General features: G+C 48.2%; 1 protein-coding gene and 1 long non-coding RNA gene across 6 annotated transcripts; one reads left to right on the top strand and one right to left on the bottom strand.

Annotated features, from left to right (window-relative positions):
• Nucleotides 1–228: 228 nt before the first annotated feature.
• LOC111851482 (tight junction protein 2-like) lies at nucleotides 229–18529 on the bottom strand. Of its 3 annotated transcripts, XM_072714019.1 has the most exons (24): nucleotides 18404–18529; nucleotides 14509–14584; nucleotides 14212–14336; nucleotides 13555–13657; nucleotides 12814–13392; nucleotides 12657–12747; nucleotides 12379–12482; nucleotides 10837–10990; nucleotides 9742–9853; nucleotides 9498–9616; nucleotides 9299–9383; nucleotides 8316–8466; nucleotides 8029–8137; nucleotides 7414–7633; nucleotides 7100–7284; nucleotides 6843–6938; nucleotides 6689–6768; nucleotides 6397–6607; nucleotides 6216–6316; nucleotides 3541–3762; nucleotides 3363–3470; nucleotides 2469–2759; nucleotides 1119–1204; nucleotides 229–959 (listed from the first exon to the last, which is right to left on the bottom strand). In XM_072714019.1, the coding sequence occupies exons 2-24, from the start codon at nucleotides 14551–14553 to the stop codon at nucleotides 794–796; spliced, it is 3543 nt and encodes a 1180-aa protein (XP_072570120.1). In that variant the 5' UTR covers nucleotides 14554–14584; nucleotides 18404–18529; the 3' UTR covers nucleotides 229–793. The 3 variants fall into 3 exon arrangements, with proteins under 3 accessions (XP_072570120.1, XP_072570119.1, XP_072570121.1); XM_072714018.1 differs by having other exon boundaries at nucleotides 12657–13392; XM_072714020.1 differs by lacking the exon at nucleotides 1119–1204 and having other exon boundaries at nucleotides 785–959; nucleotides 12657–13392.
• LOC111851483 (uncharacterized) lies at nucleotides 17610–19504 on the top strand. 3 transcript variants are annotated; one of them, XR_011992301.1, is made up of 4 exons: nucleotides 17610–17698; nucleotides 18381–18590; nucleotides 18660–18735; nucleotides 18849–19504. It is a non-coding gene; the product is annotated as an uncharacterized lncRNA (long non-coding RNA). The 3 variants fall into 3 exon arrangements; XR_011992299.1 differs by lacking the exon at nucleotides 17610–17698 and adding an exon at nucleotides 17711–17905; XR_011992300.1 differs by lacking the exon at nucleotides 17610–17698 and adding an exon at nucleotides 17713–17825.

Here is a 19504-nt window from a genome sequence, read left to right as displayed (position 1 = left end):
CACAGAGGCTTCACATCTGATTCAAGGGTGAAGGAAGGCTGGAAAAACAGCAGTGCATGGACCCTGAAGACTGTGATTTGAATAAACCCTGAGCTAAAGTAATGGCCTCTGACTGCAGCCCCACTGTACACTGCCGGAGATTAATGATTCATAAGGATGCTTCTGCAAAGCATACTGTATGTCTGCATGACATGGCTGCTAATTGAAAACATTAGTCTTGTAACTCCATAGGGTGACAAGTGAATTTTTATTAGGAACCATCCCTGGAATCAAGAACATTTAGTTAAAGTTGACATTAGATATGTTAATGGTGGATGATAATATTCTACAGTAGCAGTAGCTGCATCACATTTACATCATCATTCCTCATGACAGCTCAATGAAAAACCTCCCAAAATACCTCAGATGCTGAGCTGAGGGCAGAAAGGCACTTTGACAAGAATATCAAGGTATAATGACAAAATGTTAAAAATTCATATGAAATTGTTTTTGACATATAACATGCATGTAAAATGTGGCTCATCAGGTTTATTTAATACATAAGAGATAATGACTGATACATACAAGTCTGATTATAATAATCTCTTATGTAAGTGACGTAACAAACAAATAAACTGGGACTTGTTCCTAAAGCCCATGGGTGTGTTTCCCGAAGAGTTCTTACTCTAGGTCATTCATAAGTTCTATCATTTAACTCAGAATTTACGAACGATGTAGTGTTAAGGCGGCTTCAGGAAAACCACCCCAGATCATCCAGTGGGCATGACCTGCTAATATTGGCTGTAGCTTCCACCTAGAGCTCTGTGTCTTTGTACTTTTGTGGGTTATAATAGCCCTTCCTCGTTTTCTCAGCCAGCTGCCGCCGGTACTCATCCTCATCCTCACCATGGTGGTATGCTCGGCCGTCGGCCTGTATTGGCTTAGAGTGTGGGGCCTGGATGTCCAGGTTGGAGCTGGAGCTGTTGGTACAATGCTAGCTGTTAGCAGGATGGACATGGTGGGTACAGGGGCAGACTTAATGGAGGACGAATTACAAGGCAGCAAAGCAGGAGATGAGAAATAGTGTCAGCAGTGGGAAAAAGCAAGTCAATGATGTCACCAGGAAAGTCTTCTCTTACCCTATTGGCTGAGGTCTGCTGTGGTCTGGTTTTGGGGCTTTAATTGGGACTGCATAAATATCTGGATGCTTCTGGGCTATTTCTATCTGCAAACAGGAAGTTTGTTTGCTAAAATAGCAAATACTTAGATAAGAGCAACTGCAAACATGGTTAAAAAACAGGTAGAACACAGGAATATACCAATACCATAATGAAAAGGACAGTCAATACAGCAGTACAAAAAGCAGAGAGAGAGGCCAGTGCTCAGTGAGTAACTGTGATAAGACAGAGAAAGGTAGCGACGAGGCCGGTGCTCAGTGAGTAACTGTGATAAGACAGAGAAAGGTAGCGAAGAGGCCAGTGCTCAGTGAGTAACTGTGATAAGACAGAGAAAGGTAGCGAAGAGGCCGGTGCTCAGTGAGTAACTGTGATAAGACAGAGAAAGGTAGCGACGAGGCCGGTGCTCAGTGAGTAACTGTGATAAGACAGAGAAAGGTAGCGACGAGGCCGGTGCTCAGTGAGTAACTGTGATAAGACAGAGAAAGGTAGCGAAGAGGCCGGTGCTCAGTGAGTAACTGTGATAAGACAGAGAAAGGTAGCGAAGAGGCCGGTGCTCAGTGAGTAACTGTGATAAGACAGAGAAAGGTAGCGAAGAGGCCGGTGCTCAGTGAGTAACTGTGATAAGACAGAGAAAGGTAGCGAAGAGGCCGGTGCTCAGTGAGTAACTGTGATAAGACAGAGAAAGGTAGCGAAGAGGCCGGTGCTCAGTGAGTAACTGTGATAAGACAGAGAAAGGTAGCGCAGAGGCCGGTGCTCAGTGAGTAACTGTGATAAGACAGAGAAAGGTAGCGAAGAGGCCGGTGCTCAGTGAGTAACTGTGATAAGACAGAGAAAGGTAGCGAAGAGGCCGGTGCTCAGTGAGTAACTGTGATAAGACAGAGAAAGGTAGCGAAGAGGCCGGTGCTCAGTGAGTAACTGTGATAAGACAGAGAAAGGTAGCGAAGAGGCCGGTGCTCAGTGAGTAACTGTGATAAGACAGAGAAAGGTAGCGAAGAGGCCGGTGCTCAGTGAGTAACTGTGATAAGACAGAGAAAGGTAGCGAAGAGGCCGGTGCTCAGTGAGTAACTGTGATAAGACAGAGAAAGGTAGCGAAGAGGCCGGTGCTCAGTGAGTAACTGTGATAAGACAGAGAAAGGTAGCGAAGAGGCCGGTGCTCAGTGAGTAACTGTGATAAGGCAGAGAAAGGTAGCGAAGAGGCCGGTGCTCAGTGAGTAACTGTGATAAGACAGAGAAAGGTAGCGAAGAGGCCGGTGCTCAGTGAGTAACTGTGATAAGACAGCAAAGTCAGTGAGGTGCGTGTGACCAACTGACCCTGGCATTCTGAGCTTCCTGCAGCTCCAGCATCCTCTGTGCCCGGGCCAGGTGGTCCAGCTTCTCAAAGGTTTTTACTTTCCCGAGAAAGGACTTCTGAGAAGGATCCTCCTGGCTGCCCTCGGAGTCAGTGGGTGGATCAGTGGGGGGGTCAGTGGGTGCACGGGGGACATAGCTGGGCTTCTGCGGAACTGGAGGCGGAGGAAGCTTGGCACCAGTGGGGCTACTGGGGAGGGAGTCATAGGCGTCGCTGTGGGGGCGTGCGGCTGGCTCTCGGGGCTGTGGCCGGGCCTGCGATGGGGATGTTTGAATCCAGCACTAAGGCAATGGGACTCATACAAATGGCAGAAGGCTAGTACATGTCACATTACTCTACAGACACGCTGAGTTCCTGGTGCACCTTCAGGGGTACTAATATGGGGTTCTTCTGTGGCATACAGGAACTGAGCCACACCTGAGCCATACTGCGAAGAGAGACTAGTTACAGCGTGGTTCCAGCTCGCTTTGGTTTGTCACTGCTGAACAATCAGCTCAGTAAAGGCACTGCCAGGTTTGGGGAGCAAAAGTGACATAAAACCAAAGAGACGCTTATTTACTGTTCACAAGACGCACCTAATTTCCAACAGCAAGTCTGTGAAAATCACCGTATTTTGTTAGCATTAAATGCTAGTGCTACAATTAGGATTCGCTTGCATGGTACGGCTTGGGTACGGCTTGGGTACAGCTTGGGTGCGGCTTGGGTGCGGCTTGGGTGCGGCTTGGGTGCGGCTTGGGTACGGCTTGGGTACGGCTTGCGTAACTTACAATTGAAAACCGTCAGCTTGCAGTATGGCTCGGTTCTTGGTGGTAATAGAAAAGTGCCATTAGTCTACTTGAAGGTGTTGAGGCACTCACCTTGGGGGGTTCAGGGACAAAAGAGGGGGGTGGGGTGGGCTCCCTCTGCAGCTCTGGGCTGTCTCTTTTCCTCATGCGAGAGCGAGGTTCTGGCGCTGGCCGCTGCACCTAGGTGGGGGTGGGAGAGTGAGAAGAAGCTGGTGCTGTTGCCTGCAGCAATGCTTAGCTGACCACTCACCTCATCCGGAAGCACGGGCTCAGAGGAGCGGGTGATGGCAGACTCCTGCAGCTCGTCCAATTGTTCATCGAGTTCATGGTCAGTGTAAGCTCCGCCCTCATCCGCGGTGTCGTCGTAGTCGCTGATCATGCGGCTGTCCATGCTCAGGTAGTCGGCACCCATAGCTGACAGGTAGGACATGTGGTCGTCCTGGAGATCGATGTCCTCATCGGTACCGTCCAGCTGAAATGACGTCAAAAACAAACAATGAGACCTGTTGCATATATACACCCCCCACACTTAATACACCCCACACACAGCCTATACCCCCAATATACCCCAAACACACCACCCCCACCCTATACCCCCAATATAGCCCAAACACACCACCCACACCCTATACCCCCAATATAGCCCAAACACACCACCCCCACCCTATACACCCCACACACCTCATACACATCACCCACATCATATATATCCCATATACACCATCTACACCCTATATACACCAAACACACCAACCATACCCTATTTACACCAAACACACCATCTACACCCTATATACACCAAACACACCAACCATACCCTATTTACACCAAACACACCAACCATACCCTATATACACCAAACACACCAACCATACCCTATATACACCAAACACACCAACCATACCCTATTTACACCAAACACACCATCTACACCCTATATACACCAAACACACCAACCATACCCTATTTACACCAAACACACCATCTACACCCTATATACACCAAACACACCAACCACACCCTATTTACACCAAACACATCATCTACACCCAATATACACCAAACACACCAACCATACCCTATTTACACCAAGCACACCATCTACACCCTATATACACCAAACACACCAACCATACCCTATTTACACCAAACACACCATCTACACCTTATATACACCAAACACACCAACCATACCCTATTTACACCAAACACACCATCTACACCCTATATACACCAAACACACCAACCATACCCTATATACACCACGCTGCGGAAAGACACCAACCATACCCTACCATACCCTATTTACACCAAATACACCAACTACACCCTATATACACCAAACACACCAACCATACCCTATTTACACCAAACACACCAACTACACCCTATATACACCAAACACACCAACCATACCCTATATACACCAAACACACCAACCATACCCTATTTACACCAAACACACCAACCATACCCTATTTACACCAAACACACCAACTACACCCTATATACACCAAACACACCAACCATACCCTATTTACACCAAACACACCATCTACAACCTATATACACCAAACACACCAACCATACCCTATTTATACCAAACACACCATCTACACCTTATATACACCAAACACACCATCTACACCTTATATACACCAAACACACCATCTACATCCTATACACACCAAACACACCAACCATACCCTATATACACCAAACACACCAACCATACACTATTTACACCAAACACACCATCTACACCTTATATACACCAAACACACCAACCATACCCTATATACACCAAACACACCATCTACACCCTATATACACCAAACACACCAACCAGAACCTGCAAACACACCATCTATACCCTATATACACCAAACACACCAACCATACCCTATTTACACCAAACACACCATCTACACCCTATATACACCAAACACACCAACCACACCCTATTTACACCAAACACATCATCTACACCCAATATACACCAAACACACCAACCATACCCTATTTACACCAAGCACACCATCTACACCCTATATACACCAAACACACCAACCATACCCTATTTACACCAAACACACCATCTACACCTTATATACACCAAACACACCAACCATACCCTATTTACACCAAACACACCAACTACACCCTATATACACCAAACACACCAACCATACCCTATATACACCAAACACACCAACCATACCCTATTTACACCAAACACACCAACCATACCCTATTTACACCAAACACACCAACTACACCCTATATACACCAAACACACCAACCATACCCTATTTACACCAAACACACCATCTACACCCTATATACACCAAACACACCAACCATACCCTATTTATACCAAACACACCATCTACACCTTATATACACCAAACACACCATCTACACCTTATATACACCAAACACACCATCTACATCCTATATACACCAAACACACCAACCATACCCTATATACACCAAACACACCAACCATACACTATTTACACCAAACACACCATCTACACCTTATATACACCAAACACACCAACCATACCCTATATACACCAAACACACCATCTACACCCTATATACACCAAACACACCAACCAGAACCTGCAAACACACCATCTATACCCTATATACACCAAACACACCAACCATACCCTATTTACACCAAACACACCATCTATACCCTATATACACCAAACACACTAACCATACCCTATTTACACCAAACACACCATCTACACCCTATATACACCAAACACACCAACCATACCCTATTTACACCAAACACACCATCTACACCCTATATACACCAAACACACCAACCATACCCTATTTACACCAAACACACCATCTACACCTTACATACACCAATCATGTTGTGGAGATACATGACTAACTCACTTTTCGCTCAAAGACCCACACGGCACGTTCCTGCTGCTCCAGAATCGAGTCCTTCACGTTGCCGTACCACGCATCATTGGCAGCATTAAGATCAATGATATCTGTGGAAACAAGCAAATAGGAATGAGAGGCAGCCAGACCATCATGAGGTCTGTGACTGGCAGGTAGGATGTGCACCAACCGGTGAAGAGGTGTGAGCAGGTCTTCCTCAGCTTCACCGCCTGCTCATAGAGCTTGCGGGCACTGCGATTGGAGCCAGGCATCAGTCTCTGGCGCATCGTCTTAACAGCCTGCTTGGTCTCGGGGTTGAAGAAGATCACAATCGGGTACCACTGCGTGTAGTTAAGCGTGTCCACGGCCTTGGGGGTGACGTCCAGCAGGGCGTGCCGGTTCTGCACGCAGAGGGAAAATCAGCAGGTCTGCAGTGCTCCCATGTGTACACAGCAATTCCAACAGGGATGTGAAAGGTGCACCTGTTCGATGATCTGCCGAATGGTGTTCAGCTTCACCACGCCCGATGACTTCTCTGACCCGGCATCCTTGGGCTCGGTTTCTGGAGAAACACACGGACGTGAAGATGTGCTTCCTCCCTTCTTACATGATGCTGAGAAAAGGTTCTCCACTCACTTGCAATGGCAAACTGATCTGGAAGATCTGAGGCCAGCTTCTCAATGGCAGCGTCAGCAATGGGCCCAAACAGCACCACGGGACGTTTAAAACCAGCTGGAAAAAAGCAGACGGGCAGCCTTCAAAAGCCTTGAAGAGTATGGAAGAGTATGGAAGAGTGCGTAGAGTGCCAGGCGGCACAGAAAGGCTAGGGGAGATCGGGAGGTCCAGCACTGCACAGTGCAGGCTGGTGTGGACAACCTCCCAGTAGGACTCACCCTCGCGTAACACCACTCTTTCGTAAGCGGGGAAGCGTGTGGAAACAACCGGAGCACTGAGGTCCTCGCGGCTCTTCCGGAGATCCTTCTTCTTCGCTGCCCTCTGACCTCGCAGCCTCCAGAAGTCCCCGCGGTCATTGCCCAGTCCCCTCTGGGCATTCTGCACATTGGCCAGCTGATCTGCCCTGTGGGTTATGACACACCAGAGAGCGCTAGAACTATCCGAGTAGCGATACACCCAACACACACAGGCACTTGACCACACACAGCTCACCCGCAGACTCACGGCCACACACAGTGGTGCACACACGCACCTGCTTTTGCTGGGAATTATGCCCCTGTCCAGGGGCTCATTGTCCCTGCCCAAGCGAATGGCCAGCCAGTTTCCCAGTTTGCCATTATACAGGGTGTCCATCACCTTGAAGATCTCCCCCCTGCTGAAGGCCAGGCTGTGAGGAGAATCCTTCTCAAATTCAAAATGTGTCCTGATGTAGAACAAGTCCCCTCTATCAGAGTCTATGATCTCCTGGTAAACTGTAGCAGAGCAGAGAAACAAAGAATTTCCTCATAAAGACATGGACGGTCCAGCAATGAGCATGGAAACGTGGTACCTGCATACACACATATTCAGTGACCACAGAACCTGCATACGCACACACTCAGTGACCACAGAACCTGCATACACACACACTCAGTGACCACAGATCCTGCATACGCACATACTCAGTGACCACAGATCCTGCATACGCACATACTCAGTGACCACAGAACCTGCATACGCACACACTCAGTGACCACAGAACACGGCACCTGCATATACGCACATTCGGCTCACATAATTTGATGTTATGTATTTTTTCATTAAAACGAATCCATAAGAGGCCATGCACCCGGTAACATGAATAGATTTTTCCTGTAAAGATGTGTACCGTCAGGCTTGCTTTGGGCCAGGATGGTAACGGTCTCGCCCCTGGGGATCTCCAGCAGGTACAAGACGGCTTCTTCCCGCACCATCCCCCGGAAGTCCATGCTGTTCACCTGCAAAGCGAGCAAACAAATCACACACAGACACTGGAACCGTCCCACGGCCGCAGGAATCGCAGGCACTGAATGTTCTCCATTATGCAGCTATGTCCATTCATACACATCACAGCTGCTCCCACTACCCTCCCTGGAGTGTATAAGTGTGATCATGCTCCACCCTCCCATGAGGTACCTTCAGTATCTGATCCCCAGTTCGGAGACCCTCCCTCTCCGCAGCGCTGTCCTCCTGCACGCCGGCAACGAAGATGCCCACGTCGCTGCCTCCCGCGAGACGTAGCCCTACGCTGTCGGCCTTCTGGAACTGCACCACCACTGTGTTTGGGCTGAAAAACCAACACACTGCAATGTTCCTCTCAGCGAGCACTGGGTGCTCAGGAGAGCATTTTCAGTCTTGTGTTGGGTTAGTAACATGCAACTTATAAACTGGTGTTCCACATTCACCAATATATTTGACCTAAGCCTCACGAAAAAACCCAGAACTCCTTCACACAGCACATTCCACGTGATACACTGGCTTCATCCTTACTATCCCAGATATGCAGATCTTATAGATCATACACCTCTCCCCATTGCAGATATACAGATCATACACTTCTCCCCATTGCAGATATACAGATCATACACCTCTCCCCATTGCAGATATACAGATCATACACCTCTCCCCATTGCAGATATACAGATCATACACTTCTCCCCATTGCAGATCTTATAGATCATACACTTCTCCCCATTGCAGATATACAGATCATACACTTCTCCCCATTGCAGATATACAGATCATACACCTCTCCCCATTGCAGATATACAGATCATACACCTCTCCCCATTGCAGATATACAGATCATACACTTCTCCCCATTGCAGATCTTATAGATCATACACTTCTCCCCATTGCAGATATACAGATCATACACCTCTCCCCATTGCAGATATACAGATCATACACTTCTCCCCATTGCAGATCTTATAGATCATACACTTCTCCCCATTGCAGATATACAGATCATACACCTCTCCCCATTGCAGATATACAGATCATACACTTCTCCCTATGGCAGATATACAGATCATACACCTCTCCTTTTCAGAGTTTACCGCCAACTCTTCTACTGCAGAGCCCTTTTCAGTACAAATGTCTACAGTTTATTTATTTACCCGTATGTTTCCTCATCCTCTGCACTTGGGTGGAGCTCCATCTTTGTTGAACTGCTGACCACTGGTGCAACTGCCATAACTGGCACTGGAAAACAAGTTAAGTATACTGGGAGAACTGGAGAAGGAGCCAGTACAGCTTTAACCTTACTGCGTATCGTGTAATGCTGTAAGAGGAGGGCACCGGAAGCCCCTCGGTTACCGGCAGGCTCTGCCACTCGTGTCTCCTCCTTGTCAGGCGGCTCGCTGGGCTGCTGCTCCAGTGCCCTGAACGGGGTCGGCTGTGCACCCATCTTGGCCAGCCGGCCGGGGGGGTCCTCCCTGGGGTCAGTGTAAATGTTCAAATTTACAAATAGCCTTTAACAGCTCTGATCTTCCCCAGACCCCCAGCAGGGATCAGAGATTGACAGCATTTCAGGCACAAAGAGGGCGGCATTTCCCTGTACCTGGGCTTCTCGCGCAGTTTCTCGTTGGACGAGTGTGAGGAGATGTCAGAGTGAGCAGCGCCGCGCTCCTCCTGAGGGGAGTAGGAGCGATACGACTCGATCTCCGAAATGTCTGCAGCCAACAGGAAAAGGGAGCAGAGGTACAGGAAACTGTAGATTGCCCTCTTCATTCTCAACAATGCTGATCTGGCCCACAACAGTAAAGAGGCTGGGATCCTCCACATTCCCACCCCCACCCTTTCCCATAGGAGCCAATGAGAGGACACCAACAAAGCCCCCCCCCACAAGGGACAAACCAGAACAATTCACAAAAAGGCATTTTCTTCATAACAAGTCTAACTTGACAGAAAATACCATCTGTGTATCCCATAAGGGAGAAAAGGCAAACTTAATTTCACATACAGTTGCAATAAGATATATTCAACCCCCTCATCTCTAAAGACAATGATGTGAATTGAGGTTAATGAAAATAAGCCACATTAAACAACAAAAAAATGCTTATTGATGCATATTTGAGTTATTTTGAGAAGATAAGATGGACTTCACTTTCACAAAGTCTTTTCACCAACTGTTCACGAGCACTATTATTCAACCTCCAGCTTCAGTACTTTGTGCAGCATCTTATAGCTGCTGAAAGGCATCGTCAATAAGCACTGACAAGCTTCCTCCACCTCCTTGTTAGAACCAATGCCTGTTGTTCATTGATGTTTTCAGTGGGATTTAAATCCGGGAACTGAGAAGGACATTCCAGAACATTCCAGGATCTAGGTTAGCTTGGAGGTGTGCTTGAAATCATTGTCTTTTTGGAGAGTCCAATCATCATCAAGGTTCAATTTCCCAACAGACAGCATCATGTTGCTCTTTAAAATGGCATTTTCATAGGATACAACACCCCCAGGGTCCTCAGACTGAGCACAGGTGCCCCCCAGGGCTGTGTGCTCAGCTCACTGCTGTTTTCTCTGCAGATGCATGACTGTGCTGCCCAGTCAAATTCACAGATGACACAGCAGTGGAAGGACTAATCAGTGACAATGATGAGACTGCATAGGGAGGTCACATCCTTGCCGTATGACGTCAACGTCCGGCAGAGGTTACCGTCGGGCTCCGAGTCGCTGTCGGCCAGGTGCGGGATGCGGAGCAGGAGCTGCCGGCGGTCCCTCTGAACCAGCAGCCGCAGCTGCCCGCGGGACCTCTCCACCAGCTTGCCGGCGTCACCCAGGGACAGGTTCTCCGTCACCGTGCCGTTAATCTGCCAGGGGAAGCAGGGGGAGGACCACACAAAAACCAAAGTCATCCAAAGCTATCAGTATCCACACTTGATCACTCAGCCCCCCCCCCCCCCAACCCTGAAAGCCAAAGGGGAGGAGTCAGGGACAGGTGGTGGGGGTGGGGTGGGGCAGAGCCCACTATACAATTACAGTGCATGGGTCAGTTTGGGGGGAGGGGGGTTCAGGAAAGGTGTGGGGTAGAGCCCACTGTACAATTACAGTGCATGGGTCAGTTTGGGGGGAGGGGGGTTCAGGAAAGGTGTGGGGTAGAGCCCACTGTACAATTACAGTGTGCAGGTCAGTTTGGGGGGAGGGGGCTTCAGGAAAGGTGTGGGGCAGAGCCCACTATACAATTACAGTGCATGGGTCAGTTTGGGGGGAGGGGGGTTCAGGAAAGGTGTGGGGTAGAGCCCACTGTACAATTACAGTGCATGGGTCAGTTTGGGGGGAGGGGGGTTCAGGAAAGGTGTGGGGTAGAGCCCACTGTACAATTACAGTGCATGGGTCAGTTTGGGGGGAGGGGGGTTCAGGAAAGGTGTGGGATAGAGCCCACTGTACAATTACAGTGCATGGGTCAGTTTGGGAAGAGGGGGGTTCAGGAAAGGTGTGGGGTAGAGTCCACTGTACAATTACAGTGTGCAGGTCAGTTTGGGGGGAAGGGGGTTCAGGAAAGGTGTGGGGTAGAGCCCACTGTACAATTACAGTGCATGGGTCATTTTGGGAAGAAGGGGGTTCAGGAAAGGTGTGGGGTAGAGTCCACTGTACAATTACAGTGTGCAGGTCAGTTTGGGGGGAGGGGGGTTCAGGAAAGGTGTGGGGTAGAGCCCACTGTACAATTACAGTGTGCAGGTCAGTTTAGGAGGAGGGGGGTTCAGGAAAGATGTGGGGTAGAGCCCACTGTACAATTACAGTGTGCAGGTCAGTTTAGGAGGAGGGGGGTTCAGGAAAGGTGTGGGGTAGAGCCCACTGTACAATTACAGTGTGCAGGTCAGTTTAGGAGGAGGGGGGTTCAGGAAAGGTGTGGGGTAGAGCCCACTGTACAATTACAGTGTGCAGGTCAGTTTGGGAGGAGGGTGGTTCAGGAAAGGTGTGGGGTAGAGAAGGCAACAACAGCTATAGCTAGAAGGCATTAAAAATTTCAAAAAGTTTTCCAGTGCCTGGCCGATTAGAGATTGTTCTACAGTTATTAGAATCAGAAGGGTCAAGACCAGTTTTACTGGAGTGACTGCTGCAAGTTTTAAATCAAATGGGGCAATACCATGACAAATATGGCATTGCGGCATCCTCAACGTTAATGTGTAACTTTATAAAAGGCTGTAAGCCTATGTGTCCCTTCAGAGCTGACACTCTGGATGTGATATTGCCATACCTTTAAGATGATGTCACCTTCCTGCAGAGCACCATCCCTGCTGGCTAGACCAGTACTGGTCATCTCTTTGATAAAGATCTGACTCCCCAGCCGAAGCCCGTACTCTATAAGTGAAGGAGATTAAGGTTAGACTGATTTTTCTTAAGGAGATACCCAGCTTCTTGCTTATGATTTGCTCTCAGGGACAAAGAGAAAACGGTCATACAGTAGAGGTCACAGCTAGACCTTATTCAATGGTCCAACAGCAAGATCCCACCCAGCACATGCAGCTTGCGTACCTTCATTTGGTCGATTCTTCAGCAGGACGACATTTAATGGTTTCTCCAGTTGCTCATGGACACGGCTGTGGCTTGGCGAGGGGGAGGGGGCCTGCAGCTGGTCCCTGCTTCTGCTCCTCATCAGTCGTTCTTCTGGGCGGGGCGAAGGGGAGCGGGCCTGCAGCTGGTCTCTACTTCTGCTCCTCATCAGTCGTTCTTCTGGGCGGGGCGAGGGGGCCTGAAGCTGATCTCTACTTCTGCTCCTCATCAGTCGTTCTTCTGGGCGGGGCTCATAAGACTTGCGGTCGAGCTCTCGCTCGTAGCTGGGGTCACGGCTGCGGGCCGGGCTTTGACCGCGTTCCAGGGCCCGGCCCCTGCTGTGGTCTCTCCTATAAGGCCCCTCGGGGCTGGCTTCTCTGTCTAAAGAGCGCCCCCTGCTTCTGTCACGGTAGTACTGTCTCTCTGGACTCAGATCCCGCTCCAGACTCCTACCTCGACTGCGATCTCGACCGTAATCCCGGTCGCGGTCACGCCCTCGGCGTTCTGGGTATCTAGCCTGTTCCTTTTCTGGACTATGCTCATGAGGGTAGTCTGCATTGCTGCTCTGAGCGCTGTACATGCTGTGGTCGTCATAGTCGTAGTCTCGGTCATAGTCATAATCTTGATCATAGTCGCCAGGGTAGTCAGAGAGCCTCTCGTCGTGTGACTGGGAGCGCTTCAGTGCACTGGGTGCTGCTCTCTTGGGTCTCTTCACCACCTTTATGGGTCAGAAAGGCCGGCATTTAGGAATCAGTAGACACACAAGACGCAGGTCCGCTTAAAGACCAACATGGCAGATGTAGTTAAAAATAAACACAACACAGACCCAAATAAAAGATCAACAAATGACTGAAATGGGTTTTAAAAAAAAAAAACTCACAAATTTGGCCACTTTCCCACATTTTCGGAGTTGCTGCACAGCAAAGGAATGTGGCACATTCTCCATGGACAAGCCGTTAACCAGGATCACACGGTCATTCTCACTGCCAGGGCAACAGTTACACTGATGAGCATCACACCAGTCACGTGATACTATGATATACCATCTTAACATATTACAGTGAAGCAGCAGAGTGCAGTGAGTTGGGTTATCATTGATGTCTGGGTGAGATGATACAGCCAGGGATTGCATGCCAGAGGTTTTATTCATTTTGCATTTTATTCGCTTTAGCAGACACTTCTATCCAAAGTGACGTGCAACTGAGAGTACAGTCAGCCAGTCCGTGGAGAAATTGCAGGTTAATGGCCTTGCTGAAGTGCTCAGTGGCGAAACGACAGCGAGCCAATAAAGAACGAATTACAGCTTTTCAAAAAGCGGATGGTTTCAATCAATCGACCTCAGGGCCCAACACGCTTGCGCTACACCGCTCTGCTCCACACTGCCTAAGGACAGGACACAAGCAGGCAACTCCCTCCAGGACGGCATTCTGAGGGGAGTTTAAAAGGGTTTCTCAACCAATGAAAGACAGTAAGGTGGCGGACCTACTGTCCCTTTACAGGAGTGGTGAATAGTGAGTGACGGAGGGCAGGTACATACAAAAGCAGTCCGTCGGCCGGACCCCCCTGCAGGACGTCAGACACGATGATGGACATCTCCCCGGTGTCCACTTTGGGATTGTCCCGGCCCCCGGTGACAGCAATTCCGAAGCCCCTCTTAGAGTCCTTTAATGGTGGGCAGAGAGTGAGAGATAGAGGGTGAGTCACACTGGGCAGAGGCATGAGATGCAGTGATTCACATGATAAGTGTCAATATTTGGCATTTGATGCAGTGTTGCACACAAGATGCACTGGATTTGTGTTCCAACAAAAAAGGTGCATTATGTTCATCACTCACCCTGTGCAGGGTGACAGTGAACTGCTCCCACACAATCTCCTCCATCGCTGGTGTTGAAAGGGAACAGATTTGTTCACTGCAGGGAGAGATTTCTCGTCAGGGACACACTGTATCTGCAGCCCATTCCAAGCAGGAGCTGTAACCTCCACCAACTTCAAATATAAGTATGACAAAAAGCACAAGGCAGACACACAGACCCTACTCTCCCAGACGGACTTCAGCACAGCTGGGAAACGGGTGCGAGGGAGACCAGCCAACAGATCTGGAAACTTAAGGGCCAGAAAGTACAAATCCAGACCAAAGTTTTGTTTCAACCAACCAATTGAGTACACTGTAACTGTGACTCTTTACACTCAGCTGGTTGGTTGAAACAAAACCTTGGTCTGGATTCGTACTGCATTCTGAGAACAGGGCTCCTTACAGCGGCTACTGCTCACAAACACAGAAAGAGCACAGAGTGAATGAAACCCCTCTGTCCCCAAGGACCTGAAGCCCCCTTCCTGCTCCAGAACACTGGAACTGGAAAAAGATCCCTGAAACCAAGCCTGAGGAACAGCGAGATGAGATACCCCGTGTCAGGCTTTCGGCCTACCCCAGAGGAGTCTGGCCCCTGAAGCAGGCCCCTCTAGCTGTGTGTGTAAGTGAATCCCACCACCTACACTGTGCAACACTGCACTGACCAAGCAGCTTGCTAGTGCTGCATATGTAGGCTGTGACACGGAGAAGCTGGAATGTGTGTGCAGACTGCGATGAGGGCCGGAATGACCACACCCCCCCCATCTGGGCAGGAGAATCAGGATGCCTATATCGCAGCGCTCAGTTTGAGCTGGATTGGGCAGGGCCTGGGCGGGGAAAGGGGGGGCTGCAAGCTGCAGTAGAGTTTAATGGAGGGAGAAGTATAACTCAATGTCACTGTTAGGAGGCAATTCCTGTAGGTGGCCAGGACTCACGTAAGGAAACTTATGGTGGTTTGATTTAGCTCACGTTCTGCTGAAGTAGATGCTAGTGCACAATGTGCTCAATTAACCATCAACTGGATCAACAGCAGGCAGGTGACACTGTTTAAGGTCCCTGCTCTCCTATGATGCGCAGATCACCATGGACATTTCCAACCTTTCCATACCGGCTGTGAGAAGAAACCAGTGACTAAAACAGCAGGTGTAGAAACTAACAGTCATAGCGATACCTCATTCATCCCTGTGCAGATGGATTTATTATCAGTTGGTGAATTAATCAATTGGGACCAGGTATTTCTTTTTTGCAGCATCTGAAGTTAATAGAATAAATTATTTTTGTACTGCACATATGACAATAAAGTGCTGGAACTGGATTTTGTCCAATTCCACACTTGCAAGGAATGCAGAACACATCACCGTGCACGTGATTCATATCCCAAGCTGCACTGCTCAAAGAACACATCACCGTGCATGTGATTCATGTCCCAAGCTGCACTGCTCAAAGAACGCATCACCGTGCATGTGATTCATGTCCCAAGCTGCACTGCTCAAAGAACGCATCACCGTGCATGTGATTCATGTCCCAAGCTGCACTGCTCAAAGAACGCATCACCGTGCATGTGATTCATGTCCCAAGCTGCAATGCTCTAAGAACACATCACCGTGCACGTGATTCATATCCCAAGCTGCACTGCTCAAAGAACGCATCACCGTGCATGTGATTCATGTCCCAAGCTGCACTGCTCAAAGAACGCATCACTGTGCATGTGATTCATGTCCCAAGCTGCAATGCTCTAAGAACACATCACCGTGCATGTGATTCATGTCCCGAGCTGCACTGCTCTAAGAACGCATCACCGTGCATGTGATTCATGTCCCGAGCTGCACTGCTCTAAGAACACATCACCGTGCATGTGATACATGTCCCAAGCTGCACTGCTCTAAGAACACATCACCGTGCATGTGCTTCATGTCCCAGGCTGCACTGCTCTAAGAACACACTACAGATCCTGTTCTCTGTTCATGTTCAATGACAGCATGCAGTGGTCACACCACAAAGGTGTATGTGCTCCTCTGGGCTGTAGTAATGGTGCTGGCCCCTCACTGTCACCAAAGCAACCAGAAAATTGCCGTTACCTCCTCAAAGTAAATACGTACATCAAGGAAGCACAGTCGATCAGAATTTCAGTGGTTCTGGGACCTGTTACTTCTGCAAAAAATTTTATCAGCAGCATGAAAATAATCCATGATCGTAATAAGGTACTAATAACAGGGTTATTCCTGTCTGCCTGATAAAAACACAAAGATATTGAAGATCTTTAAAGTTTTGGGGAACATACGTTTAATGAGTAAATAGAACAAGCTGCTCATTGACCATATCTGGGCCAAATCCAAATTAAATTTAAAGAAGATGTAGGGATCCCGAAGACAGACGCCGAATGGCAGCAACTCAAACAGAAATCTCTGGTCCAATGGTCCAGCAGCACAGACAAACAGGGGCGTGGCCAACACCTCCATGCAGCACAATGACGGCACGACGCCAGAAACAGACCTCATCCTACACCATCATCCCTAACAGCCCTTGGCTCAACACTTGGCAGTAACACTGAAATAAAACTAAGTGTTGGAGATACTTAAAGGAGGGCACTTTCCTGGGGAGGTGCAGTCACACCTCCTGAGCGAGCAGCTTAACCCCTCTGCTAGTCACCACGTCTAGGTTAAGAACAGCTGAAGTGTTACTTTCAAACTAACTATTCTCATTTCATCCAGCAAGCTGCTCACTACATATGAAAGATGGGTGGGTGTCTTTATTTTGGAGTCTTATGTTCCATCCAGTTTGACGAGTTCTAATATACTTCATTGATAGTATGATTAAAAGGTTTATTGGTCCAGGCTGCATGCACCTCCATCATTCTCTTCTCAGCCCAGTACCTTCACTAAAGACAAGCAGTGCACAGTGAATATGAAACCGAACACAGAGTAAAATGCTATACAGTAAATCAAACATAACCAATAAAAATCAGCACTTTTCAGTTTAAAAATCCAAAAATAGGGATGATTAAATTGTCCATAGGTGTGAATGGTGGGCCTGTGTGTTTTTACCTGTCAGTTTATGCATGTCTCTGCATGTGTGCCCTGTGATGGGTTGGTGCCCCATCCTGGGTTGTTCCCTGCCCTGTGCCTGTAGCCTCCGGGATAGGCTCCGGACCACTGCGGGACACTGGCGTGCTCAGGTACCAGTCATGCTCAGTCAGTGTTTTATTCAGTCAGGCCACAGCCAGGCCGCTAGGCACAGGCCAGTCAAAGTAACTATGGCAATTCAAAATCATTGTATTTCAAGGGTTCCTCTTTCTCTCTAAGGTAATAAAGGCATGGCTTTCCTTTTTACTAAATACCTAGAAAAATCATTGGTCACATTCCGTACTTCCCGATTAAATAAGGTGAGCTTAATGTGCCGTAAGCACACAACTCGGTTTTTCTCAGTTCTGTTGTGATGAATAATACATTAATCACTTTTACGGTTAATCTCACTGATCCTTGCTTTCGCGTTTGTTTTCATTTGGCTTTGCAATGAATTTAGTCAGTATGTGGGAAATACGGCCGTTAACACACACACACACACATATATGTATACTGTATGTATATATATATATCAGTCACAATCCACAGGCCTAGGTAAACTTTTAATAGCCACGACTGAAACGTTTCTTTTTGTACCAGCGGTTTGTGACCCGCCGACAAAGTGACCAGTTTCTTGTCGCGGAGGTGAACAAAGTGTATGAGCGCGTCCAGTTCGCCTCGTTTTCCTTGTTGTTCCGCGCTTGCTTTTCTTATTACAGAAAACTACATTATTTATGAAAACAAATCACAAGTAGCCCATGATTTATTGCGTTTCGCCTACGCGTTACATTATAGCGAGAAAAGTTTAAAAGACATACCGGACAGGCGCTAAGAGCCGCAGGTTCCCTCGGACCGCACCCGGGCCAGGAGCCGCACTTCCCGCGAAATGGCAGCGCCGAGTCCCAGCGGGGCGCAGCCCAGGTTCCCGGAAGCTCGCAGGTGTGTGTAGGTGCGACTGCGGCTCCGGGCGACGCTGTTTGCCTGCGGTGTTTCACACGTTACCCTGTGAGTAAACGTTGATCACCCTTATTGTGTCCGGTTGGTACATTTAACAGCTTCTGAAATACTTTGCAGGGGGGCTACAACAATATTTATATTAAAAAAAGAAAAAAGGAAAGAAAAAAAAACAGAACAAAAGACGATCGCACAGGTAGGACAAATAGTTTCGTGTCAACAGGCCTAATTGCAGTTGATTAAATTTCACGGTTATGTGTATCGTGCGTTTATATTATGAATCTATTTATATTCTTTTTTTAAACACAGTAGAGAAGATCAGCGGGAGGAGCCGACCTAAGCCGGCTGGACTGGTTTCTGCTTGTGGAGCCCGGGGCAGCGTCCAACAAGCCCGAACTCATCTGCTGCTACGGTGCTCAGATACCGGTCCTGCTGCCAGCGGGAGGCGTTTGCAAAATGATATGTGACGAATCCCTACAGTTACTTAATTTTGTTTCTGGACATGGCTATTTTGTCCCTGTGGTACACACACACACACACACACAAACACGGAGAGAGCGAGAGAAGGAGAAGGATTTGAAATGCCTAATGTTTTCTCAACTTTCTTGCACAATAAACCATTTCTAATCGTCGTTATCGCACACCAGAGGTGTAGGGGTGGTTAAATGCATGTATATGGTCTGTACCCACCTAAAAATTGTATGTAGTGTAACAGGATACCATCCTACCTACCACCACACTCAGCATAAACACTCATGTTTGCAAACGTGGTCCTGTATCAAATCTGATCGGAATGAAGATTAGTGGTATCATAACATGGTTTCGTAACATGTTTGTGAAGTTTTTGAAAAGATCTGACAGACACGATGCATCATTCTTCTGACTGCTCCACTCTCGGTTACTGCTAATTGAAATACTGTGAAGTAAACTGTGCAAATAAAATACTTCTTCATTTGGAAAATGCA

Source organism: Paramormyrops kingsleyae, chromosome 7 (assembly GCF_048594095.1).
Source record: "Paramormyrops kingsleyae isolate MSU_618 chromosome 7, PKINGS_0.4, whole genome shotgun sequence".
Lineage (NCBI taxonomy): Eukaryota > Metazoa > Chordata > Actinopteri > Osteoglossiformes > Mormyridae > Paramormyrops > Paramormyrops kingsleyae.
The sequence above is the reverse complement of the archived record's forward strand: the minus strand, read 5'-3'. Positions and strand labels throughout refer to the sequence as shown.